General features: G+C 44.7%; 1 protein-coding gene and 1 long non-coding RNA gene across 2 annotated transcripts in view; one reads left to right on the top strand and one right to left on the bottom strand.

Moving 5' to 3' along the window:
• LOC137563248 (uncharacterized) overlaps positions 1-13,553 on the top strand; it is a 56,615-nt gene extending 43,062 nt beyond the window's left edge. The window contains exon 4 of the long non-coding RNA XR_011030301.1: positions 13,153-13,553. This is a non-coding gene — a long non-coding RNA (uncharacterized lncRNA). The remainder of the gene's footprint in view (positions 1-13,152) is intronic.
• The window catches only part of POLR1A (RNA polymerase I subunit A), a 190,202-nt gene that overhangs the window by 148,948 nt on the left and 14,562 nt on the right, over positions 1-26,692 (bottom strand). Inside the window, exons 6-14 of the mRNA XM_068275444.1 lie at positions 18,867-18,970; positions 16,474-16,557; positions 15,533-15,629; positions 14,055-14,217; positions 13,258-13,431; positions 9,924-10,046; positions 8,708-8,935; positions 6,484-6,738; positions 1,161-1,352 (exon numbers count right to left, since the gene is read on the bottom strand). Of these exons, the coding sequence (XP_068131545.1) occupies positions 1,161-1,352; positions 6,484-6,738; positions 8,708-8,935; positions 9,924-10,046; positions 13,258-13,431; positions 14,055-14,217; positions 15,533-15,629; positions 16,474-16,557; positions 18,867-18,970 (1,420 nt within the window). The remainder of the gene's footprint in view (positions 1-1,160; positions 1,353-6,483; positions 6,739-8,707; positions 8,936-9,923; positions 10,047-13,257; positions 13,432-14,054; positions 14,218-15,532; positions 15,630-16,473; positions 16,558-18,866; positions 18,971-26,692) is intronic.

Below are 26,692 nucleotides of genomic sequence, written 5' to 3'. Positions count from 1 at the left end.
GTCTCCCTGCTGCATACAAAGCTGCCATCACCATGTACCCATTTCCCTGCTGCATACAAAGCTGCCATCGCCATCTACCTGTTTCCTGCTGCACACAATGCTGCCATCACCATATACTCGTTTCCAAGCTGCACACAAAGCTGCCATCACCATGTACCCGTTTCCAAGCTGCATACAAAGCTGCCATCACCATGTACCTGTCTCCCTGCTGCACACAAAGCTGCCATCACCATGTACATTTCTCCCTGCTGCATATAAAGCTGCCATCACCATGTACCTGTATTCCTGCTGCATACAAAGCTGCCATTCCCATGTACCAGTTTCCTGCTGCACACAAAGCTGCCATCACCATGTACCCGTTTCCTGCTGCACACAAAGCTGCCATCACCATGTACCCGTTTCCTGCTGCATACAAAGCTGCCATCACCATGTACCTGTCTCCCTGCTGCACACAATGCTGCCATCATCATGTACCTGTATTTCTGCTGCACACAAAGCTGCCATCACCATGTACCTGTCTCCCTGCTGCACACAAAGCTGCCATCACCATGTACCTGTCTCCCTGCTGCACACAATGCTGCCATCATCATGTACCTGTATTCCTGCTGCACACAAAGCTGCCATCACCATGTACCTGTATTCCTGCTGCATATAAAGCTGCCATCACCATGTACCTGTATTCCTGCTGCATATAAAGCTGCTATCACCATGTACCGTACCTGTTTCCCTGCTGCACACAATGCTTCCATCATCATGTACCTGTATTCCTGCTGCACACAATGCTGCCATCATCATGTACCTGTATTCCTGCTGCATATAAAGCTGCCATCACCATGTACCTGTATTCCTGCTGCATATAAAACTGCCATCACCATGTACCCTATATTCATGCTGCATACAAAGCTGCCATCACCATGTACCTGTCTCCCTGCTGCACACAATGCTGCCATCATCATGTACCTGTATTCCTGCTGCACACAAAGCTGCCATCACCATGTACCTGTTTCCCTGCTGCATACAAAGCTGCCATCCCCATGTACCTGTCTCCCTGCTGCACACAATGCTGCCATCATCATGTACCTGTATTCCTGCTGCACACAAAGCTGCCATCACCATGTACCCATTTCCCTGCTGCATACAAAGCTGCCATCACCATGTACCTGTTTCCCTGTCCACAGTCTGCGTGGTTTTATGATGGCCGGAGGAAGGGTCTTCACCCGGCCCCTCTTGTCTGTCAGCCCTCTGTACACCAGCTCCATGTACTGCTCTCTGGTGAAAAAACATCCCCGGATGGTCATGCTGGTACCAGACACCATGTGATCCTGAATCAGACCTGCCAGCGGCGTCCCATCCTTACAGAAAAGTAAACAGGATAAAAACACAAAACATACAAAAAACAACCTAATTTCAGAAAGAAAATACTAAATGCAGATGACAAGATCGCTGGTTTGTAGTTTTAAGTGTCACTAAAGCAGAAATAAACTTATGATAAAATAAATTTTATGTGTAGTACGGATAATGAAAAGTAGCAGGTTCAGTGAAGTGCTCGTTAAACTATAGGAGCATAGCGTTATTTAGCACCGCACGCTATGGTTGGTGATTATTACCACACGCTACTGTCATTAAGCTATGCTGCTGTGAATCAACCCTTCTGTATTTTAAGCTGTAAAACAAAGCAGAAATAAATGACCCTTTGAACTTCCCTGTAGTAAAATCTTCTCTCAAGCCGTCTCTCACTGTTTCTTGGCTGTTTAACCACTTCACAACTGAGGGGTTTTACCCATGAGCACCAGAGCAATTTTCAACGTTCAGCGCTCCTTCCATTCATTCGACTATAACTTTATCATTACTTATCACAATGAAATGAACTATATCTTGTTTTTTTTGCCACCAATTAGGCTTTCTTTAGGTGGGACATTATACCAATAATTATTTTATTCTAAATGTGTTTTAATGGGAAAATAGAAAAAATGTGGGAAAAAATGTATTATTTTTCAGTTTTCGTCCACTATATAGTTTTAAAATAATGCATGCTACTGTAATTAAAACCCATCGAATATATTTGCCCATTTGTCCCGGTTATAAAACCGTTTAAATTATGTCCCTATCACAATGTTTGGCGCCAATATTTGATTTGGAAATAAAAAGGTGCATTTTTTTCAGTTTTGTGTCCATCCCTAATTACAAGCCCATAGTTTATAAAGCAACAGTGTTATACCCTCTTGACATAAATATTTAAAAAGTTCAGCCCCTAAGGTAACTATTTATGTATTTTTTTTAATTGTAATTTTTTTTTTTTAATTACAAAAATAAAATAAAATTGGGGAGTGTGGGAGGTAATGAGTTAATTTTTTGTGTATAACGAATGTATTTCTACAGTATATGAAAAATGCTTTAGGGTGTAGTTTTACTATTTGGCCACAAGATGGCCACAGTAACTTTTTGTTTAATTTATGCGTCCTGCAAGCGGCTGGGAAACTGTGGTTTTTTTTTCACAATGATCGTGCTGCTTCTCGTAGAAGCAGCTGATCATTGCAGGGGCTTGGATCAACGAACAGGAACGTTTTTTCCCGTTCATTGATCTCCGGGCGAGCGGGCGGCGGCGTGCACGAGAGCGCGCGGACAGCGGCAGGAGCGGTGTCAGGAGCGGATTTCTCCATCCCTTGGTGTTAACAGGGTGAAAAAAGGGACAGAGAAATCCATACCGCTGGGGGTAAAGTGGTTAAGAGATTTAGAAAGCAGGACTGAGTTTGACCAAGTTGATCGGATAGCTCACAGAAGCTCTCTTGCATATGAAACTCAACTGTTTTAACTCTTCCTGTACTGGAAAACATCATGAGAGAATTTTTATTTGCTACTTATGTCTATTTGTTATCAGTACTACACATACAATTCATTATCTCATCAGTTTATATTTGCTTCAGGTTTGCTTTAAGGACAATTAATGATCTATAAAGAACTCTTGAATTAGATTATAATGTTATGAGGAAACTCACTTCAGGTTTGATAGTAGAGAGAAAGCTCTAGATAGCATGATGCCCATCAGCCATCTCCTCCTGGATGTCCGCTAGGTTCCTGAAACTAAATCTAGACAAAACGGAATTTATGATCTTCCTACCCCGGCCATCCCTGAACCTCCCAGATGTGCATGTCACTGTTAACCACACTACCATTCGCCCTACCTCTCAAGCCCGCTGTCTGGGTGCCACCCTGGACTCCGCACTCTCCTTCACTCCCCACATCCAAAACCTTACAAAGTTCTGTAACTTCCACCTTCGTAACATCTGTAAGATGTCTACAAATTACAAGTTTCCAAAGTGTAGTTTTTCTTGCCCTGAAAGCTGCCATTGCATTTTATTCTAACTGCTTTTTATTATATATTAAAATCTTCTAATGAGTTGTTCTGAACTGTGTGTGTGTGTGTGTGTGTGTGTGTGTGTGTGTGTGTGTGTGTGTGTGTGTGTGCGCCTGAAGCAAAGACAGCTTCTCAGAAAGTGTTTTTTACTTGTTACACACACGTCACATGTATCAACATTGGAATGTAAACAAAGATACTGTTATCTGTAGTTTGGATGCGGATTTGAAGCTGAATAGCAGGACAAAGTGCTTTGTTTAACAATTTCAAGGGATGTTCTGCTAAAAAAAAATAAAAAAAAATAAAAATTCTGGCATAGTAGCTTTTAAGCTGTGAGGAATCTTTTAGAACAAAGTAGAAAAGCTGACTTTCAGACCACTTTAAGAACATAGTGGTTCCAAGGAGATATTAAGTGGAATAGCTACAACCAGGGAGAGCAGTGGAACGCCGGGAGGGACCAAGTATCAAGAAGGCGCCATGTTATTAGTTAGTGTTAGGCCCCTCCCATGGAGGATTGACTTCTTCGCAGTGGGAGGGACGAGTACTTAATAGGTTGCATGCAAGCTGTTAATGGAAACCAACATCCTCCTCTAGTGGTAGACAGGTCATGTGTGTGCTCGGTGTGTATTCGACCCCACAAGTGGGGCTTGCACTCTTTTGCAGGTAGGCACTAGTCTGTTTTTGAGTAGCGCTGCTCATTTCCTTGCTATGTACTAATGTAATTCGTTTTTGGTCAGCTGCTCCCACTTAACAGCCATGCTTTTGGTGTATATGCAGAGCTTCTGTTTGGGTTCAAGGTGCGTTTGTAGTTCCTGGGGAGGCTCAGCGCATCTCTGATGGAGGCCATTCGGAGGCGGCCTGGTGTTGCGCTGATCCACCTTTTGCGCAATTTTCAATTTTATTTGATTAGCCGCACCCAGGCTATGCATATACATAGGTTAGGATTTGGTTAGTGTTAGGCCCCTCCCATGGAGGATTGACTTCTTCGCAGTGGGAGGGACGAGTACTTAATAGGTTGCATGCAAGCTGTTAATGGAAACCAACATCCTCCTCTAGTGGTAGACAGGTCATGTGTGTGCTCGGTGTGTATTCGACCCCACAAGTGGGGCTTGCACTCTTTTGCAGGTAGGCACTAGTCTGTTTTTAAGTAGCGCTGCTCATTTCCTTGCTATGTACTAATGTAATTCGTTTTTGGTCAGCTGCTCCCACTTAACAGCCATGCTTTTGGTGTATATGCAGAGCTTCTGTTTGGGTTCAAGGTGCCTTTGTAGTTCCTGGGGAGACTCAGCGCATCTCTGATGGAGGCCATTCGGAGGCGGCCTGGTGTTGCGCTGATCCACCTTTTGCGCAATTTTCAATTTTATTTTATTAGCCGCACCCAGGCTATGCATATACATAGTAGGCCTGAACGATAAACCGTTTTTGGATCGAAATCGCGATCACGGAATTGACGATTCCGTGATCGCCATAGCGGCGATTTTTATCCCCCTCTTCAGTCAGCCCAGCATTCCCCGCTACCGCTCAGTGCAGCAGCGGTTAGAGGCGGCTCAGTGCCAGTACTTTGTCGCCTTAATGGAAGCGGCTCAATCTCTCCCCCAACTTCCGCCTACTAGTGTGCAGCCAATCAGCATAGCAAACTCTGCCCACAGGCTCTCACACTAGCGGCGGCTGTCTCCTCCCAGTACCTCTACATCACTAGCTGGGCGGGCGACAGACTCCGCCCGCTCGCCAGGCAGTCACGATGTGTCACGTGCAGTAGGCTCTGACTCTTGGGGCGGCTCACTTCAAGCAAGACTATTTTGTATTAAGGGCGGCAAACTCTGCCCACAGGCTGTCGCTCATGGCTCACTCTTCCCAGCGCTTATACATCATTTTCTGGTCGGACGGCAGACTCCGCCCGCATGCATCTCAATCAAACTGTGTCATGGTCAGCAGACTCCGCCTCCACGCCTGTCTTTCAAGTTGTGTACCGCCTCTGCCTCCATCAGCATGACAATGATGATAACTGCTGTGGTGGGACTGTGGTGATCTATTCTTTTTGCAGCCTGCAAAGCTGCAGTGGGGCACTTTGAATGTGTACAAAATAAGGTGGTATTCATTTCCTTCCTATTGCTTTGTATTTCCTTCATATTCCTTCCTATTCATTGTGAATTCAGTGCTAAGGCTTGATTTAAAGAAAATCGTGAATCGAATCGAAATCGCAATTTCGGACAGAAATCGTGCGATTCAATCTTTTCCTAAAATCGTTCAGGCCTAATACATAGGTTAGGATTTAGTTAGTGTTAGGCCCCTCCCATGGAGGATTGACTTCTTCGCAGTGGGAGGGACGAGTACTTAATAGGTTGCATGCAAGCTGTTAATGGAAACCAACATCCTCCTCTAGTGGTAGACAGGTCATGTGTGTGCTCGGTGTGTATTCGACCCCACAAGTGGGGCTTGCACTCTTTTGCAGGTAGGCACTAGTCTGTTTCTAAGTAGCGCTTCTTATTTCCTTGCTATGTACTAATGTAATTCGTTTTTGGTCAGCTGCTCCCACTTAACAGCCATGCTTTTGGTGTATATGCAGAGCTTCTGTTTGGGTTCAAGGTGCGTTTGTAGTTCCTGGGGAGGCTCAGCGCATCTCTGATGGAGGCCATTCGGAGGCAGCCTGGTGTTGCGCTGATCCACCTTTTGCGCAATTTTCAATTTTATTTGATTAGCCGCACCCAGGATATGCATATACATAGGTTAGGATTTAGTTAGTGTTAGGCCCCTCCCATGGAGGATTGACTTCTTCGCAGTGGGAGGGACGAGTACTTAATAGGTTGCATGCAAGCTGTTAATGGAAACCAACATCCTCCTCTAGTGGTAGACAGGTCATGTGTGTGCTCGGTGTGTATTCGACCCCACAAGTGGGGCTTGCACTCTTTTGCAGGTAGGCACTAGTCTGTTTTTAAGTAGCGCTGCTCATTTCCTTGCTATGTACTAATGTTATCCAGAGCCTTCCCTCTACATAGGTAAGTATCAAACCTGAAAGAGTTTCCTCACTGTAGGTTTACTTTAAACGCCATATATTAAAAAAAAAAAAAGACACACATACCTTAATAAAAGAGACAAAACATAAAAAGATGAAATAAGAAGGGCTGTACCTTAGGGACCAAGTACTGCTCATCAGTACACGCTAAGGTGTAGGCCTCAGCTCGGCCTAGTTCACTCTGTGGAAAGTGAGCGTTCATCTCATCCCCATCGAAGTCAGCATTGTAGGCCTTGCAGTTGGCATAGTGCAGCCTCAGCACCTTCTCCCCTGGCAGGATCCGGGCCTTGTGAGCTTGGATGGAGGGTCTGTGCAAGGTGGGCTGCCGATTCAGCAGCAGGACGTCCCCATTCTTCACATGGCGATACACCTGAGGTGAAACAAGTCATGGGTAACACTCAAAGTGGAGCTGACGTCAGTTTATTTACTTAATTTCCTATGAGAGCACAGTTAACGACGTACAATCAGTAATGAGGGTGGCTGGATAGTGTGCTGGTTAAAGAGACCACCTTACACACAGGAGACCAGGGTTGGAAACCTGGCCAGTTACCCATTCAGTAAAGAGTCCTTCGGCAAAACTCCCCAACACTGCAGGGTGGCTGCTTGAGCAAACCCTTAATGGAAGCAGTTCTCAAGTGCTTTGAGTTCAACACGAGAAAAAAAAAGCGCTATACAAAATGTAAAAAAAGTAATTTTTACCCTTAAAAAAAAAAAAAAAAAAATCTTATTCCCAGCTTTGGCCCCACCCAGTTTTTTTCCTTCAGCAGTGGAGAAAACAAACTGGTACACACCATGAAATTTCCTAACAAATTACAGAGCAAAAACATACATAAAATCATCAAGCAGTACAACCTGAGGGCAACCATCGCCACCTTGTGGTAAGATGGAAAAATAACACGCCACTTTAAATAATAATAAACAAAAGCGTAGCGATATAACTTGAATTTATGTAACTGTTTATTATCAAACTGATCTAATGAAATACAAAATGTTTAAAATATTTTGTAACGCTCATGACAAACAAATGTTTTTAATTAGGTGAATAGGATATAGATTAGGAAAGACCAGCAAGACTACCGCTATGTGCCATTACTCTGCATATACTGGGGCTGGGGAAGCAGAGGGCAGCAAGCCACTAGACTACCGGGGAAGCTCTATGGTGGAGGGAGGAGGACAATACTAGGCACGAGGGAACTGTATGAGGGGGGGGGGACTGTATGGATAGTGTGCTGGTTAAAGAGACCACCTTACACACAGCAGACCAGGGTTGGAAACCTGGCCAGTTACCCATTCAGTAAAGAGTCCTTCGGCAAGACTCCCCAACACTGCAGGGTGGCCTCTTGAGCAAACCCTTAATGGAAGCAGTTCTCAAGTGCTTTGTTTCCAACAGGAGAAAAAAAAAAGCGGTATACAAATGTTAAAAAGTATTTTTACCCTTAACCCTCCTGGGGGTCTATTAGAAACTCCCAGGAGGCAGCGCAGTAGCTTTTTAAAAAAAACATTTTTTGTTAAAGCCGCTGTCACCAAGGATCTGGATAGGTGGGCAAGAGATGACCACTAGACACCAAGGAACTGTATAGTGGAGGAAGGGGGTGCAAAAGAAAACCAGGGAACTGTATAGGGGAAGGAGGGGACCACTAGACACCAGAGAACTGTATAGGAGAGAAAGGAAAGACCACCAGACACCGGGGAACTGTATAAAAGAGGAAGTGAGGACGTCTAGACACCAGGGAAATATATGGGCGAGGGAGGAAGCCTCTAGACACCAGGAAACTGTAAAGAAGGGGAAACCTGGGAACTGAATATGGGAGGATGGGAGCACACTAAAAACCATGGAACTGTACAGGGGAGGTGAGGGGGGGGGGGGGCCCTAGACACCAGGTAACTGTATAGCGGAGGGCGAAGAGGAGCACTAGACACCAAGGACCCGGATAGGGGGAGGGGAACCGCTAGACACCAGAGAACTGTAAAGAAGGGGGAACCCATAACAGGGAACTAAACAGGGGCGTAAAAGAAACACAGTCAACACCATGGAACTGTTGAACTCGATGGACGTATATCTTTTTTCAACCCAAATAACTATGTAACTATGAATAGGAGAGGAAGGACCACTAGGCACCAGGGAACTGTAGAGGGGAGGGAGGAGATCACTAGACAGAGGCCCTTGACTTGGTCCCAGTTATACACTTTGTCCCACTGTGTATTGGAGTGTGACACCTCTGCTCTAGCTGCATTGTTGTTTCAATAATAAATGATTATAATAATAATAATAATAATAATAATAATAATAACAATAATGTGCTCTGATTGGACACTGGAAAATACTGCACACCACTTACAATCTTGGCAGCCAGTCTCTGTGCACCAGTGGATGGTGTAAGCAGCTGCTTTGCAATGGCCTCCCTCTGTGTCGGGTTAGTGTTGCTCAATATCGTACGTGAGCCATCTTCACTGACCACTATGGAGGCACCAGGGTGGACATTAGGCCCGTTTATAACAGCTTGCCTCAGTTCCTGCACGTTCCATGTGGTGACAGGCTGGGGGTAGGTCAGCTTTGTAGCAAACACCTGAAAGAAAGACAAAAATACAGGCACGATAACACAGGTTTGCTCATAGTATGTGCAACCGTGTACTCTACGCAAACATTTAACTTTCAGATCCAGTGGAAGAGAATTATAACTTATCTAGAGTGTTGTCTGTGTCCCTGCCTGAAAGAATTTCCTTTACTTCCTGTCTTGTCTATTCTCATTCCCATCTTGCAAACCTCGGGAGCACCCCCATCTCCAACCCACTCCTCTGTGACTTGAAGCTCTGCCTTGCCTCTTTCCCTAGTCCACAAGCCAATAGTCAGTCAATTATTGACAGCCTAATTATTGGGTCTTTTCACTGGCTTATGAAAGACTACAAGTCTGGACTTTAGCGTCTACAAGAAAATTTATCAAAATCAATTCTATTTGGCCAAATAAGTTTTTACTTACAAGAAATTTGACTTGGCAGTTGCTTAACAGACACAGACAGATACAATACAAGGACAAACAGTGTAGGTATTTGCAAGTCAAGGACTGTATGTAAGTTAAAGTCATGGCCGACAGGGTGAGAAGTGTTCATTTTTGGTGTGTACTGTAATGCTCTCTAGTCCTAGCAGCTGTAGTGCGGTTCTGCGTTAAGCCTGGCTACCCCCTGAGGGGAAGAAGCTGTTCCTGTGCCTGGAAGTTTTTGTTGCAACTGACTGGTATCTCACTCCTGAAAGCATAAGCTGGAGGATGGAGTGAGCAGGGTGGGCGGGGTAAGAAGCAGTCTTAGCTGCTCTCTTTCTGCACCTGCAAGTTGGTGTAAAAGTTCTGCAGGACCCTTTTCTGAATAAAGCAGGAGCCAAGACGCACCAGGGAGACCAGTGCGCTAAACGCTCAGATAAGATCCTCCATCCCGCATAACCACAAGATGCTGAGTTCTGATTGACTTTATGGAACATAGATTTTCAGTAATCAGTATGTACATTCTCTTCCTTCTTAACATCTGCATACAGTTACCACTGGAGAGCCACATTCTACCTACCATAGGAATTCCAATCTCATTAGTGCTGATATACATATCAGGGCATATAACAGAACGCGCAGCATAGTCCACACGCTTTCCCATCATGTGTTTCCGGAAGAGACCATCTTTCTTCTCCAGGATCTACAATAAATTACAGGTTATTTTTTTTCTTTATGTCGTATTTAAATTACGGTACTTTACAGAGCCAAGGTATCCCAACAAACAAATAGTGAGTAAATATCACTATTTAACTATCTATCACGTGCACACATGAAATCTATTCACACATTTTGAGACCTTTTTTGCAGTGTGATAGGTGTAATGTCTTCTTAGCAATTTTGTCATTAAAGAGGAACTGTAGTTAAAATAAATGAATAAATGTGCTAATTTTTATCAATAGTGATTCATAAAAGTCAGCGTTAGCTCATAGTAAAATCTTAACTCACCCCGATTTACATTCTGATATTTATTAAAGGGGGCAACTAGGGATGGTCAATGAGATGCAAATAATTTTGCGCTGATGCAGCATTATGCAGACTTTGTATGCAAATTTTTGCAGGTTAAAGAGGAGCTGTCAGCCATACTGTGCCAGATAAAAAAAACACATATATAAGTAGATAAATACTAGCTCTACTTACATAACATGTGTATTGCACGGTCCAAGTGTTGATTTCAGTGAACTTTATAAAATAAAAAAAGGGAGAGAATTCTGTTCACTGGCAGGGGCCATCTTTACTCCCTCCAGCTGAAGCCAATGGTGAGGTAATTTCCTCCCTTACTCCCCCCTCCTCCCCACACCAATAGCGTCCAGCCGAGACAGGGATTCTACAGGGTTGATTGTAAATGCAGGGAATCCCTAAGGAAATTGTAGCAAGGACGGGGTCCCCATGGATGCGATGGTGGCAGCCACTGCCCACATGAATCAATGGAGATGCCTGTCGGGCTGGAGTGTGGGGAGGGGGCAGACACGAACAGTCATGGGAGGCAGCCAATGAGAGGAAAAGGAGTGAGAGTGACACAGACTGCAGCCAATCAGGCTGAACTAGCTGTGTCTGTGCAGAAACTCCCCCCGCCCCAGCCTGCACTGCAACTTCTCTTTTGCGGCTGATTACTGGCTGCGTACTAAGGAGCTGGGGACATGAGGAATAATCTCTGCAATAAAAAAGTAAGATTGATTTTAAAGGTATGCATTGCCTTTTTAGCATTCCTTTTATATGATCAACAGATAGAAATAGAGAATTGATTTTGTTTGTCATGCGTAACAGTTACCTCTTTAACCACTTCGGGACCTCAGGCTTACACCCCCCTAGTGACCAGGTCATTTTTCACAATACAGGGCTGTGCAGCTTTGTCAGAGTGCTGCACAGACCTACAACTAAGCACACAAATTAATTTTATCTTCTTTTATTTTCCTTAATAGGACAGTCTTTTTGAGGACTCTGATCGCTGCTGCTGATGCTTTTTTTATTTTTAAAAAGGCAACGCTTTCCCTCCCTCCCTCCTTCCCCATCCTAAATCGCTATAGGATGGCGATCGGCACGGTTCCCAGAAACACATTAGAGCCACTCTGAGGGACAGCCGAGTGTCCCCCGTACAGCGCTGCAGGAGATCGCAGCGCTGTACAAATGTAAACAAAGGGGATTTCTTTCTCCTTTCGGTTCTGAACAGTATTAGCCACGATCGCGGCTAGCAGGCTGATTAGGGAGTAGAGCTTCGTAAACCAGCAGGGAACAATCGCGCGCGTTCCCTGGTAAACTGCAGCTCCAGAACTAGGCGGTCCTAGGGCTGACACCGTGATCACACCCATCAGAACGACGCAGTCGTTAGGTAGTTAAAAATGGACCAATCAAAACATGCGGAGCTAAAACTTCAATTGGTCCATTTTCAAGCTGCTTTGCAACGTGCTGGTAAATACTGTATGTCAGTTCAGTCCTCTAACTTTTTTGATTGTTGGACTATAGAAAAACATTTTTCCCTTTAGCATTTAACTAATCATCAACTACGGTAGGTATAACCAGAGTACTTCACTAACATGGTGGATCAGCCCCTTTCTAACCATCTGCACCCACCATCTCTTCACAGGCCTCAATAGGCCTTCCAATGGAACTGCAGTAAATGTTCCTATAATCTCTCAGTATTGCAGTTACTTATATAAATTCAAAATGTATTTCACGGTGATTATCAGTGTTCCCTTAGCACAAGACTGTTTCTCTCCATATTCTGCCATCCTTGTGAAGTGTCAGGCAGGCCTGAAAGGCGCAGGGAGGGGGGGGGGGTGACTCCCCACTACAAGTGTTCACATCACCATGTATTCTCATCGCTACGCGGCATCTTTGTGATGATATTTAACGTCATCATTCTTTTTCAACCTAGAGAAACTGCATCCATTCTGCTTGTAGCCAACTCTTGAACACAGAATTCACGATGCCTGTGTGCCAGGCAGAGTCTCAGTTATGGGAGGACTGAGTAAGCAAAGGGTCTTATCCATTTGTCATAAATCAGCTAACATCCTCTTAAGACCCTATTTGGATGTCTTGTTTCAATTAAAACATCATAATGACATGTATTGATGCTATTAAAAAAAAATCTATGTATCCCCTTTTTGACGTTGCATGTATGTAGCTGTCAGCATACAATATTTGAGTATGATGAAGGCTGCACAGCCGAAAGCTTACTCTTAAAGTGAACCTCCAGACTAAAAATCTACTCAGCAGCACTGAAATGCTTGGTGTTTCTTTAACAGTTTCAAAGCATCAGAACTTTGTTTTTCCTACCCAAGCCTCATTTTTAGCTGCACAGAAGAAAACTGCCCAGGCATTTGTCCCCTGATGCTGTGCAAAGCATGATGGGATTTCTGATGTTATTGTTCTCATTCTGCTATTTTGGCGCAAATTGTTTTTTTTTTAATTTTTATTTTTAATTTGAGATTTAAAGCCTTGCGCGCGCAGCTGGAAGGGGTGATCAGAACACAGGACAGTTGGAACTGTGTCTCATGCTCCCTGTCACCTTCTTTCAACCAAAAAGATGGCTGCCCTCATGAAGAAGATGGCTGTCCTCATTAAATCACAAACATTTTCCTGTTCTTTTAAAACAGGGTCGGTAAGAGATTATATTATCTATCTATTTTAATTAACATAACTAATGCAACTTAATGACAGTAGGTTTGTTTAGGCTGAAGTTCCCCTTTAATATTTTAATTTAGCCAATAAATGGTATCATGCTTATTCAAAACTTCTTGCTTTAACAGGATTCCAACATTCTATTTTTGAGCATCAGCCAAGCACACAGTGCACCTGAAAATAGTCTACACAGTTCTAAGATGAGGAAAGCTTCTCTGGCACTTGGCTCTGACCTGTCGGATTCCAGGATACTTGTCAGTCATCAGCTTGTCCATGTCGCTGTCGAACACGATGTTCACGTGGCTCTGCAGCCGGATCCAGGCATTGTACAGCTTGTCGGTGAAGCTCTGTCCGGGCAGCAGGGCTAAGAAGGAGCGGTCTATGGTCTGTTCCGGCTCATTCTGCTCCTGGAGGACACACAAAGATTCTGCACATTACAAAAGTGCCACAAACTTTCAACAAATCCCACCTTTCGGGCTACATCCATCTAGCGTGTGTACAGGCCTTTCGAAGGCAGAAGATTAGCAGGTCAGCCAAACAATTTCCATTGTTTAAAAGGAAATAAATATATTACAGCTTCCACATCCCTCAACTTGCCTTTAATAAATCCAGGCAGTCCTGACATTTTAGAGTATTTAGAGTAGTCAAATTATACTTTCTTTGTGTAAAATGAGGCTTTTGCAGCTAAATAGGCAAGTCTTGAAATGGTTATTACATGACCAGAAGTTACAGACTCCCAGGACTGCATTTTCAGTGCAGATGCCAGCGTTTGAACTGCAGCATCCTGCCGTTAAGATTTCAAAGGTTGAAAGCACGGACTGAATCTCTCTGAGAGGATTGCACCCTACAGCACAGCCTGTCGTGCAAGAAGTGGCTATTCTCTGGGCTCCTGACCAGGTACTCCATAAGTGATTTAGTTTAAATTGGCTAATCAAGGAGCTCGTGAGCAAACAGAACACGCTCTCTAACTGAATGTCCACAGAACTAGGAAACCTTTAGTTCCTGAAAAAGGGCTTATTTCACGTCTCACCAAGTCGATTTCCATATCTGTCATTTCTGGTGGTTTCTTCTGCTCCTCCGCCATGACCGCTAGAAGCTTCTGTACCAGGGAGATATCTTTCAGCACTGCCTGGAGATTAACTGTCTGACCATTGGTGAACATCTGATCCCCCATCCGGTTAACTGGCCGATAACTATGAAGAGAGGGGAGTCCGATACACAACTTGTTAGATTGGGAAACAAAGACAAAACAAGACACAGAACATTTATATCGGGCTTTTCTCCTGGCGGACTCAAAGCGCCAGAGTTGCAGCCACTTTTCACAAATTAAAGCGGCCTTAGTTTAATTTAAGCTAAACAAATCTGTTTATAGGAGAGGAGAACCGATAATGAATTTATAAATGAACCACATCATACATTTATAAAATGATGATGAAAAGAACACAGGGTCACATCGCTCCTTAAAGGACAACCGAGGTGACATGATGAGATAGACATGGGTATGTACAGTGCCAAGCACTTTTTTTTCTTTCTCTGCCAGAAAGAGTTAAATAGGTATGCAAGTGACAGTTTCTGCCCGGGTCGGAACTGGGTAGGACTAGGTCAGACTATAGCGTAACCCTCACTGATAAGTAATCACAGCCATAAATCACTTTCCGGTCAGTAAATTGCTTCTGAGAGTAGGAAAGAGATGAAAAGGGTCAATAATTCATAGATTTGATCTCTGGCATACTTCAATGAAGGTGGCATTGAGCAGAGACAATGAAACAGTAAAAACTAGATTTACATATAAAATAAAACTTTGGGATAGCTAACAAAAACAACAAAAAAAAGTAAAAAAAAAGTATAGCAGTAAGAAATCAATTTGCAATTTACACGCTATCCCCCCATTCCTTCAGACTGTAAGCTGGAAAGGGCAGGGCTCTCTCACCCTTTTACATCTTGAATTTGATATTCATTTCATAGCTTGTAGTCTGTTATACATTTTATTCATCATGTTACATCTGTCATTGTAACCACCAGTTCTGTATTTTGTACTAGTGTCCATATCTGATGTATATCATTGTCTGTATTATTGTGTACCACTTGTTTGATTTCCTACTTTGTACAGCGCCACAGAATATGTTGCCACTTTCTAAATCAATAATAATAATAATAATAATAATAATAATAATTTCCCACAGGGCTATAAGGAATCAAAAATCACTTGGTTTACACATTAAAAGGAGTCCAGCCCTGTCAGTTTTTGACAGTTGGCATCAGTTTTGTATGTGCTTCTATGGCTGTGTTCACACATAAATATGGACATATCCAGTCCTGCCCTGTCAGTTTTGTATGTATTTCTAAGAGTGTGTTCAAACATAAAAGGTGTACATTTCCGTTCCTGTCAGGTAACAGATGCAAAACTGACTGGACAGGGCTGGACTGGAAATGTGCAGATTTATGTGTGAACCAGGCTTTACACCTACATGAAATTCATTTTAGCACTAGAAATCAAAGAAACATTACCGAGCTGGTGGAACAACCACAAGATCCAGGAAAAAGACATCTGAGGAGAAGTAATCGCCAATTCCCATCCCGGCAAAAAGATGGTTCAGAAAGAAACCTGGAGAGCAAAAAAAAAAGGGGGAAGAGGAAGAGCTGAAAAGGCTGTATTGGGGGAGTATACCAGAAGGTGCTGATCTACAAGAAGCTCTCTTCTGCTTACAGCCCACTCCTCCATCATAGAGGCGCATTGCCATGGCAACAGCTGACGCATCATTCAGAAATGGACTCAAGCTGCACGGCTTTCCACTGGCCCGATATTGCTGTCAGTCACTGTGACGTCAGCGGTATCCGTCTAGTGGAAAGCTACGCAGTTCGGATCCATTTCCAAATGGTTTTGAAGCTCAAACTCAAAACTGGAAAAGGCAAATTCAAATAGCAATGAGGGCAATAAAATAATTTAACGAGGGTACAGCTGCAAAGTGCAAGAAAGACTACCCTTTTTGTGGACCAAATGTGCTTAGAACTGCAGTAAAAAGTGCTTTCCTACCTCTCTGGATGGCGCTGGTGGGCGAGTCAGTCAGGCGTGACCATGTGACACAAAGAGCAGGAAAAACAGGTGCCAGAATACATTTTCCAACATCCCATTTTCCATGAACTCCATGAGGAGGAGGTGGGACTTACAGTAGTAGATCATAGGAAGTGAACACAAGACCTCATACCTACTATGAGGAAATCTACAACCTGTATGGATGGCTGCACAGCTGCAGCACACACTGCTCCACAAAGGATTTTTCAATTTGAAAAAGTTAATTTACAAAGACATAACCATGATTGCTGCCAGTGTTTTCCTTCTTCAGTTTTGGGTTTGGTTGGGCTTTATGACAATTTTCAGATTCTCGTCTTTTAGTCCCTGAAGTAATTTGTATCTTTAGCCAAATGTAAATATACACACACACACATACCTTCATTTTCCCATAGGGCCTGTATATGCTCCTTTGTCGTGCTGGGAGTCAGATAACCCCGTTTCATTCCAATGTTTTCAGACACTAAGAAAGAAAGACGTATGGTTGAAAAGTCATAGGAGCTCAATCCTAGCTAACAAGAACCCCAAACAGCCTCAAGTCAGAAAGCATGTCAAAAAAATGATTCATGGCAGTATGAGAACCACCACTGTCGAACAGTTTTTAACCTCCTTAGCGGTAACCCCATGCTGGACACGGGGAAAGCCGCCGGAGGGGGCCGCTCAGGCCCTGCTGGGCCGATTTACATTTTTTTTTCAAACACGCAGCTAGCACTTTGCTAGCTGCGTGTTTGGTCTGATCGCCGCCGCCCATGCGCCGCGATACAGGCCCCCCCCCCCGCATACCCCTTGCGCAGCCTGGCCAATCGCCGCCAGGCTGCGCTACGGGGTGGGTCGGGATTCCCTGTGACGTCACGACATTGATGACGTCACTCCGACAATTGCCATGGCGACGGGGGAAGCCCTCAAGGAAATCCCGTTCTGAACGGGATTTCCCTATGGGCAAGCGGCGCCGGCGGCGATCGGACGCTATGGGGGGACGCCGCAGGGAGGGGGGGGAGGGAAGCATGTAGCTAGCGCTAGGCTAGCTACATGCAAAAAAAAAAAAAGGGAAAAAACCCCTCCCGCGGCCGCGCAGCCGCACTTCTCATACCGCCAGGGAGGTTAAAGCGGACCTCAACTCTTGCACAGGAGACGAGGAAACACTGAGAAATCCACCCAGTGTTTGTCAAAATTGAAAACATAACGTGCCCATACATGACACAATTGTTTCGATTAGATAATTTCGTTTGATCGAATATAAAGATTTTTCCAACGTGTCCGATCTGATTTTTATAGAAACAAAAAAAAAATGGATAATCGTTCATTTTTTTCAATCCAACAAAAAAATATTTTCTACTTTCATTCGATTAGATCATTTTGGTCAAACAAACGGGAACATTTTATGTGTTTTTATTGCCCCATGTATGGGTACCAATAGTCGAAGCCGGAGGCTAAATTTTTTTTATCAGGATTTAACATTAATTGAACAGTCTTAAACTAAGTCATGTAACTATAGCGACCATGAGGACCAGCTCCTCCCCCTTCTGCAGAGTAGCACAGTGGAGCAGTGTAATATCTACCTGTGCTGCTTCGGGTCTCCTCTGACAGCCACATGCTCTATGCAGCATACCTCTGGCTCCTGAGACATGTCACATGATCAGGAAAAGGAAGTATGCAGCTTAGGGCTCTTTCACATTAGGGCAGACTTTGTGCGTTAACGCAAACGGAAGCAGTTTGCGTTAACCAAGGTAAGATGAAAGTCCATAGACTTTCATTTTACCTTTCACACTCGACGCTGCGTTTCGATGCGTTGCGGTTCCGACGCACCCGGGTGCAGTTTTTCCTCCAACGCAACCGCGAGCCAGCGTTTTCCGTTGGGTTTAATTACCAGCTACCGCCGCTGATTGCATCGCACCGCAGATACCCGACGACACGCCGCAGGCAGACAACGCGTGCAGGAGAACGGCTCCTGTTCGCGTTGTCTGATGTGAAAGAGCCCTTAGAGAGTGTAACTCCCAGGAAGAACAGAAGAGACACAATGCATCTCTGGAGCAGGGAAATATTACACTGCACCAGAGTGCGTTTCGCGATCTGACTGTGGCCAAGGGAAAAACCACTAGGTACACCAATGGTGGGAATAGTGCAGGGATGTTTCCATTAGTGCCCTACTGTCGTTTTTCCCAGATCACAACCGTCATGCCCGGCTGCATTTTCCATGCCATTGGCCTCCTATGCGATGTATAGGAGTGCAGGAAAATCACACAGCAATCCACTATGCTGTTTTTCTGCAATTTGGCAATTCAAAATATTTTCCCGCCTGTTTTTTCCTCTCTTCCCAAATCGCAAAAACGCATTGTACACCCGTGGTGTGATCACTTCACTGTAAAATGGCAGAGCAGATTATTTTGGCGCACAGCGCCGAGCGCGGTCATAGCAGAACTGCTATGCTGCACACCCTGCGTAACGGTAATTCGGGCTCCGGCGGTTGTGACAACACGGAGGGGGAATAGTATATAACGCCGCCGGGGAGTTTAGCGGCAGCAGGGAGTGCCGCCATTCAGCTCACCCTGTGCCGAACTGCCTGGCGCCACATTTAGATGTACTCGGAAAATGGGACAAACGATCATGTTTCTCAGCAGAATAAAGCTTTGCGTGAATTTGAACTGTGCTCAGTAAGAGAAGCCCAGCTGCTGTCTCTGTGGTGGGACTCCTCCTCCTACCTGGAGGCACAGACAACCCCCGCAACGCCTGTCAGTGCGAGTCAATAAGTGTTCCGCAGTAAACTAAACTCACGCTCTGAAACTTCTGCTTCCTCTGCTTCCCTCTGCGACGGCTTTAATGACATGATTATCGTCAGTTTACTGTTGTGTTCTTTTCGTACTGTAGACCGCGCTGCCCTATGAGACAAACAGGCTAAATTAGAGATGCAAAACAGACAAACTTCTAGTGATTATGCACCCAAAGAGCAATTCTACTTTTAATATAAAGCTGCAACAAACAAAAATTGGTGCTGTACAAGTCGTCCTGTAAATACATTTTTTATTACCACAATTATCTTTGCATTTCAATTTACTGCAAACTATCTGAGAGATTGTACCAGGGGAATGAACAATGATACACTAGGTCCACAAGGGTCAAAAAAGCCCTATAGGATTCTAAAACAACATCCTTTATTAGTAAAAGTTTATATTTCCAGTGTGGGTGTCTAAACCAATTGAAAAAGAGATGACGGGGTGGGGGAGGGGTTGTCATTGTTTATTGACCCGGTGTGGGTGTTAAGAGTACACAGGGGTGGTATGCAGTAACCCCGAAGATAACCAGAGGTCAGGGTTGGCACATAAGCATAGTGCTGTGATTACAGTGCGATTGCTAAATACCCAGTGTGGTAGATTGTTTCTGTTCCGGACATTGTTTTGACTGGCAAATAAAGCTGTATTGTTTTATTTTAGTAACTAGCAGACCCAAGCCCGTTTAAAAACAAGCTCTAGGTCTGTGTTTCTCGCCACCCCCGCCACGTTACTGCGTGCGTACACACCGAGCCGCCCGCTCACGCGCCCGCCAGGATCCCTGTCCTCCTGTCTCTATAAGGCTGGGTCCGTGCTGCGCACATGCGCAGTTGCAAAAGCACAGACCCAGCTACACAGAGACAGGAGGCACACGCAAGGACACAGGCATTATATTATATAGGATACTATAATTAATAATGCGAGCAGACTCTCAATGAATTGTGCACCACTCAAAGAGGAGGGCCTACCTGATAAGGCAGAGGATCAATAGAAAAATAAAGCCAAGTGGCCCTGCATGTGCATCTAGCAAAAAACTTTATTGGTACAAAAAAGTGCAGTGGGACAGCAGCTTGATAGACCCTATAAAAAGTATTAAACAATTAGAATCAGGAGGGAGCGCTCCTTCACACAGATTCCACTAGTCACCATTAGGTTATTGCATAACGTGATCGCCCAGCATCAGCCTATACAAATCATGTCTGCCACCGATATGGTTTGACCATGTGTGGACCCACCACCGACGCACACCTGAGAGGCCTCAAGTGCGCAGCTGCAAGCAAACTTGGACGTACAAAAAAATAAAAAAAACTTTGTATATCTTCATATAAGGCTCCTATGAATTGGTTGCTTTAAAGAGGAGCTGTCAGCTATACTATCTCAGGAAAAAAAAACCTCAAAAATATAAGTAGATAAATACTTGCTCTACTTACATAACATATGTATTGCACTGTCCATGTTATGATTCCTGTGAATTTTATAAAGGAAAAGTAGAGAATCCTATTCTAGACAGTTTCCATATTTACTGTGGCCATTTTGAAGCCAGTCGTGATGTAATATCCGCCCTTAAGGTGTCTATGACATCTGCAGATCCCATACACACCTTGTTTAATGGACATTCATCTGCAGATCAGACAATTATCTGCCGATCTGAAGATCCAACCTGGTGGATCTGATCTACAGAGAATTGTCCGTTAAACAAGGTCTGTATGAGATCTGCAGATATCATAGACTATGAATGCGTTTTGCAGAAATGGATCTTTTGCAGGAACTGATCTGTTGCATGTGCACAGCATCTTTGTGTGCAGTATCTTGCAAAGATTTTTTTTCTAATGGGGAGTTCAGCTCCATAGACCAGTGCTGGGCGTAATGGAAAAAACTACGCTTACGGATCATTACGCGTAATTTTACGCTATTACGCATTAGGGAATTACGCTTACGGCGTAGAGATTTATTTACGGTTCATGTCTGTAATTACGCATAGCCCTTACGCAATTACGCGTAAGAATACCGTAATGCAGGTTGTTACGTTATTGCCTTACGCGTAATTTCCTACTAGCAATTAATGCGTAAGGCCATGCTCCCAAGCGGAAAAGTTGACGCATGGATCAATGTTAGGTAGCCGCCGACTTTAAGGGTTAATAGCAAAGCCCCCTTAATTGCTTAGAGCCTCAAATTTGGAGAATATATTAAGGGGATCAGTGGGAATAAGAGGAATTTTTTTTTTTTTTCAAAAAGACCTTATAGTTTTTGAGAAAATCGATTTTTAAGTTTCAAGGGCAAAAATGTCTTTTAAATGCGGAAAATGTCAGGTTTTTTTGCACAGGTAACAATAGTGTTTTATTTTCATAGATTCCCCCAAGTGGGAAGAGTTTTACTTACTTCGTTCTGAGTGTGGGAAATATAAAAAAAACCGACGTGGGGTCCCCCCTCCCAGACCTCTTTAACCCCTTGTCCCCCATGCAGGCTGGGATAGCCAGAATGCGGAGCACCGGCCGCGTGGGGCTCCGTACCCTGACTATACCAGCCCGCATGGTCCATGGATTGGGGGGTCTCGGAAGGGGAGGGGCAGCCAAGCTTTCCCCTCCCCCTCCGAGCCCTTGTCCAATCCAAGGACAAGGGGCTCTTCTCCACCTCCGATGGGCGGTGGAGGTGGAGGCCGCGATTTCCTGGGGGGGGGGGGGGGGGAGGGGTTCATGGTGGCATCTGGGAGTCCCCTTTAAAAAGGGGTCCCCCAGATGCCCACCACCCCTCCCAGGAGAAATGAGTATAGGGGTACTTGTACCCCTTACCCATTTCCTTTAAGAGTTAAAAGTAAATAAACACACAAACACTTAGAAAAAGTATTTTAATTGAACAAAAAACATAACCACGAAAAAAGTCCTTTAATATTCTTAATTAACCATTAATACTTACCTGTCCCTTTAAAAGCCAGTTCCCACGCAATATCCTCGGAAATTGGCTAATCAGTTACAATGTAACAAAGTTGTTACAATGTAACAACTTTGTTACTTTGTAACTCCACCGCACCTGACGTCTCTCGCCGCTCACCCGCTGGCTGCCGCATACACTTACGCTAAGTCCCTGCCGGCTCCCGCCGTCCACTCCGCCCACACTTGTCACCCATATACATGCTGGCACCCATGGGTGCCAGCATGTATATAGGTGACATGTGGGAGAGGCGGGGAGGGCAGCGAGAGCCGGCGGGACTTAGCGTCCTGCACGGACCACAGAGCTCTGAGCTATATAGCTCAGAGCTCTCTAAGCATCTTTGTATTTGGGCTCCAAGGAGCCCCATTGGTCCTTAGCAGACCAATGGGGTTCCTTCTGATTTGAAGGAACCCCATTGGTCTGCTAAGGACCAATAGGGCTCCTTGGAGCCCAAATACAAAGATGCTTAGAGAGCTCTGAGCTATATAGCTCAGAGCTCTGTGGTCCGTGCAGGACGCTAAGTCCTGCCGGCTCTCGCTGCCCTCCCCGCCTCTCCCACATGTCACCTATATACATGCTGGCACCCATGGGTGCCAGCATGTATATGGGTGACAGGTGTGGGCGGAGTGGACGGCGGGGACTTAGCGTAAGTGTATACGGCGGCCGGCGGGTGAGCGGCGAGAGACGTCGGGTGCGGTGGAGTTACAAAGTAACAAAGTTGTTACATTGTAACAACTTTGTTACATTGTAACTGATTAGCCAATTTCCGAGGATATTGCGTGGAAGCTGGCTTTTAAAAAGGGACAGGTAAGTATTAATGGTTAAGAATATTAAAGGACTTTTTTCGTGGTTATGTTTTTTGTTCAATTAAAATACTTTTTCTAAGTGTTTGTGTGTTTATTTACTTTTAACTCTTAAAGGAAATGGGTAAGGGGTACAAGTACCCCTATACTCATTTCTCCTGGGAGGGGGGGTGGGCATCTGGGGGACCCCTTTTTAAAGGGGACTCCCAGATGCCACCATGAACCCCCCCCCCCCCCCTGGAAATTGCGGCCTCCACCTCCACCGCCCATCGGAGGTGGAGAAGAGCCCCTTGTCCTTGGATTGGACCAATGGGGTTCCTTCTGATTTGAAGGAACCCCATTGGTCTGCTAAGGACCAATGGGGCTCCTTGGAGCCCAAATACAAAGATGCTTAGAGAGCTCTGAGCTATATAGCTCAGAGCTCTGTGGTCCGTGCAGGACGCTAAGTCCCGCCGGCTCTCGCTGCCCTCCCCGCCTTTCCCACATGTCACCTATATACATGCTGGCACCCATGGGTGCCAGCATGTATATGGGTGACAGGTGTGGGCGGAGTGGACGGCGGGAGCCGGCGGGGACTTAGCGTAAGTGTGTACGGCGGCCGGCGGGTGAGCGGCGAGAGACGTCGGGTGCGGTGGAGTTACAAAGTAACAAAGTTGTTACATTGTAACAACTTTGTTACATTGTAACTGATTAGCCAATTTCCGACGATATTGCGTGGGAACTGGCTTTTAAAAAGGGACAGGTAAGTATTAATGGTTAATTAAGAATATTAAAGGACTTTTTTCGTGGTTATGTTTTTTGTTCAATTAAAATACTTTTTCTAAGTGTTTGTGTGTTTATTTACTTTTAACTCTTAAAGGAAATGGGTAAGGGGTACAAGTACCCCTATACTCATTTCTCCTGGGAGGGGGGGTGGGCATCTGGGGGACCCCTTTTTAAAGGGGACTCCCAGATGCCACCATGAACCCCCCCCGGAAATTGCGGCCTCCACCTCCACCGCCCATCGGAGGTGGAGAAGAGCCCCTTGTCCTTGGATTGGACAAGGGCTCGGAGGGGGAGGGGAAAGCTTGGCTGCCCCTCCCCTTCCGAGACCCCCCAATGCATGGACCATGCGGGCTGGTATTGTCAGGGTGCGGAGCCCCACGTGGCCGGTGCTCCGCATTCTGGCTATCCCAGCCTGCATGGGGGACAAGGGGTTAAAGAGGTCTGGGAGGGGGGACCCCACGTCGTTTTTTTTTTTATATTTCCCACACTCAGAACGAAGTAAGTAAAACTCTTCCCACTTGGGAGAATCTATGAAAATAAAACACTATTGTTACCTGTGCAAAAAATACTGACATTTTCCGCATTTAAAAGACATTTTTTCTCAAAAACTATAAGGTCTTTTTGAAAAAAAAAATGTTTCCTCTTATTCCCACTGATCCCCTTAATATACCCTGGGAATTTGGTGTTCCTAAATTTTAAGCAGGCTTTGCTATTAACCGTTAATGTCGGCAGGTTTTTAAATGTATATAATTTTTCCTTTGAAACTTTAACATCGATTTTCTCAAAAACTATAAGGTCTTTTTGGAAAAAAATTTTTTCCTCTTATTCCTTCTGATCTCCTTAATATATTCTCCAAATTTGAGGCTCTTAGCACTTAAGGTGCTATTAACCCTTTGCTATTAACCCTTAAAGTCGGCGACTTTTTTATATTATACGGGAGCGTAATATTACGCGATTACGGCAGACTGTGTAATTTCAATAGGAGTTTACTGTCTTACGCGTAATTTGTTACGCGTAATAACGTAACCTACGGTCTATGCGTAATTAATTACGTGTAATACCGTAACCTTACACGTAATGCTTACGGTGCATTTGTAGTGAATTACGATGCGTAATTACGCTAATGCGTAATTTCGGCCCAGCACTGCCATAGACTAGACTGTGTAGAGTATGGCTCTCATACTACATGAAAGGGGGTAAAATTGGTCTGTGATCTTTCATTTTCCAAAGACTTTTATCTGACGTGTGTACCCACCTTTAGTCTCCTCTGCCTGATTTGCCCGCCCTTCACTTCACTTTTCAGCCTGAGAAATTTTGGCCAATCAGAGAGGAACAGAGGTGTGGGAGGGGAAAACAGGAGGGAAAGAGGCTTCAGCCAATCGGGCTGCATTAGTTAAGTCTGAGGGGAAGTAGAGAAGCAGAAAATGACAACCCAGCATGCCCTGCAACTTCTCTTTTGTGTACCAAATAAGAGTCAGGTAAGCTGGGAAATAATAATTTATCAACAAGAAAAGTAATACTGATTTTAACTTTTGGATTGCCTGATTAGCATCCTTATTACTTGTTTACCAGATAAAAATAAAGAATTGATTTTTTATTTTATGCCCGACAGTTACTCTTTAACCTAGTTCCTGCGTCACCATACAAAACTGTACTTGTGTTCTACAAAAAAAAACAAAAAACTCCTCCTGCAGCCCATGCTGATATGGGCACCTTCAATTGACCCAGCTTTGCAGGACTCAAAACTTACTGCAACGCTAAGTGTGAACCAAGCCTTCGATGGTAACACAGATTAATGCTTGAGTCTCTTCCTTTAGTGCATCTCCCTTTAGGGCTGTATATTTACTCCCGACTCCTGCTTCAATGTGCGTCCAGCCGTGCCCGCATGCCACTCTGTCTTGGCATAATGTGCAGCAGGCTCGTTGCCAATCTTCAGCAGTGCTCAAGCTGTGGCCTCAGCGAGCTTCTGCCATCTTCTTCCCTGCTGACTGGCGTCTGTTGCTGCTGTGTCTCACCACCATGCACCGCGACTTGCAACACTAGAGATGCTGTTCAGTGCGTCTGGGGTCACGTGAGCGCTCACTCCTGTTCCATCCCTTCATGCTCAAGGAGCAGGAGGGGATGGAAAAGCAGTGAGCGCTCACGTGACCCCAGACGCATTTGAGCTGCGCACTTGAGGCCTCTCAGGTGTGCGTTGGTGGTGGGTCCACACATAGTCAAACCATATCGGTGGCAGACATGATTTGTATAGGCTGATGCTGGGCGATCACGTTATGCAATAACCTAATTATTATTATTATTATTATTATTATTTTTTATTTATATAGCGCCAACATATTCCGCAGCGCTTTACAAAGCACAATAAGACGACAAGGGGAACATAGATACAACTAACAAATGTACAGCAGAGTTCCAAGCAGCACAAATATTGTTACAAGAACAGTAAACATTAGGAGGATGACCCTGCCCTTGCGAGCTTACAATCTAATGGGTAGTGGGGGACACAATAGGTAAGGGGGTGGAGGATGGATGAGGCAGTGATTCTTTGCCTCTCATTACATTGTGACAGACAAGTAAATAAGGGCTATAGAATGTTATAAGCTTGTCTGAAAAGGTGTGTTTTAAGAGTGCGTTTGAAGATGTCCACTAGTCACCTAATGGTGACTAGTGGAATCTGTGTAAAGGAGCGCTCCCTCCTGTTTCTAATTGTTTTTCATACTCTATAGGGTGCATCAAGCTGCTGTCCCACTGCAATTTTTTGTACCAATAAAGTTATTTCTAGTTGCACATGCAGGGCCACTTGGCTTTATTTTTCTATTGTTTTATTTTAACCCTAAAAAGACTCTCTGGCTGGTAGGTTGTGATCCTTCTGTGATTTGATCTCCTCTACCAACATGAGCTAAAATCTTAACTTCCCCCAGAATATCACAATATACTGTATATAGTGACATATTAACCCGTGATTCAACATGTTTCACCTTGAAGGGCTTGGTCAGGAGTGCTAGAGGGTGCCATCTACACATACATATAAAAGTCACATCTCCCACATTACAAACACGCCAACCCCCCATGTGAGATGCAGAAGTCACATGGCATTGCTCTGTTGACTTTATAGTGGGTCGGGAACTTGTAAAACGATGCAAATATGACTGAGAAGCCAGGAATCTGTCCTGCAGGGAGTACGTCACTGGGTGAAGGGAGTGCAGGGCGGTGCTATGCATATCACCCTTTTGGTGCACTCTGCTGCAGGGTCATATGAATGTAGCTTTTGGTGTAGCAGTGTAATGCAATAGGGTTGGCAATGCGACAGGGGCGGCGTATTGCAACGCTTGCCTCA

Source organism: Hyperolius riggenbachi, chromosome 1, assembly GCF_040937935.1.
Source record: "Hyperolius riggenbachi isolate aHypRig1 chromosome 1, aHypRig1.pri, whole genome shotgun sequence".
Classification (NCBI taxonomy): Eukaryota; Metazoa; Chordata; class Amphibia; order Anura; family Hyperoliidae; genus Hyperolius; species Hyperolius riggenbachi.
The sequence above is the reverse complement of the archived record's forward strand: the minus strand, read 5'-3'. Positions and strand labels throughout refer to the sequence as shown.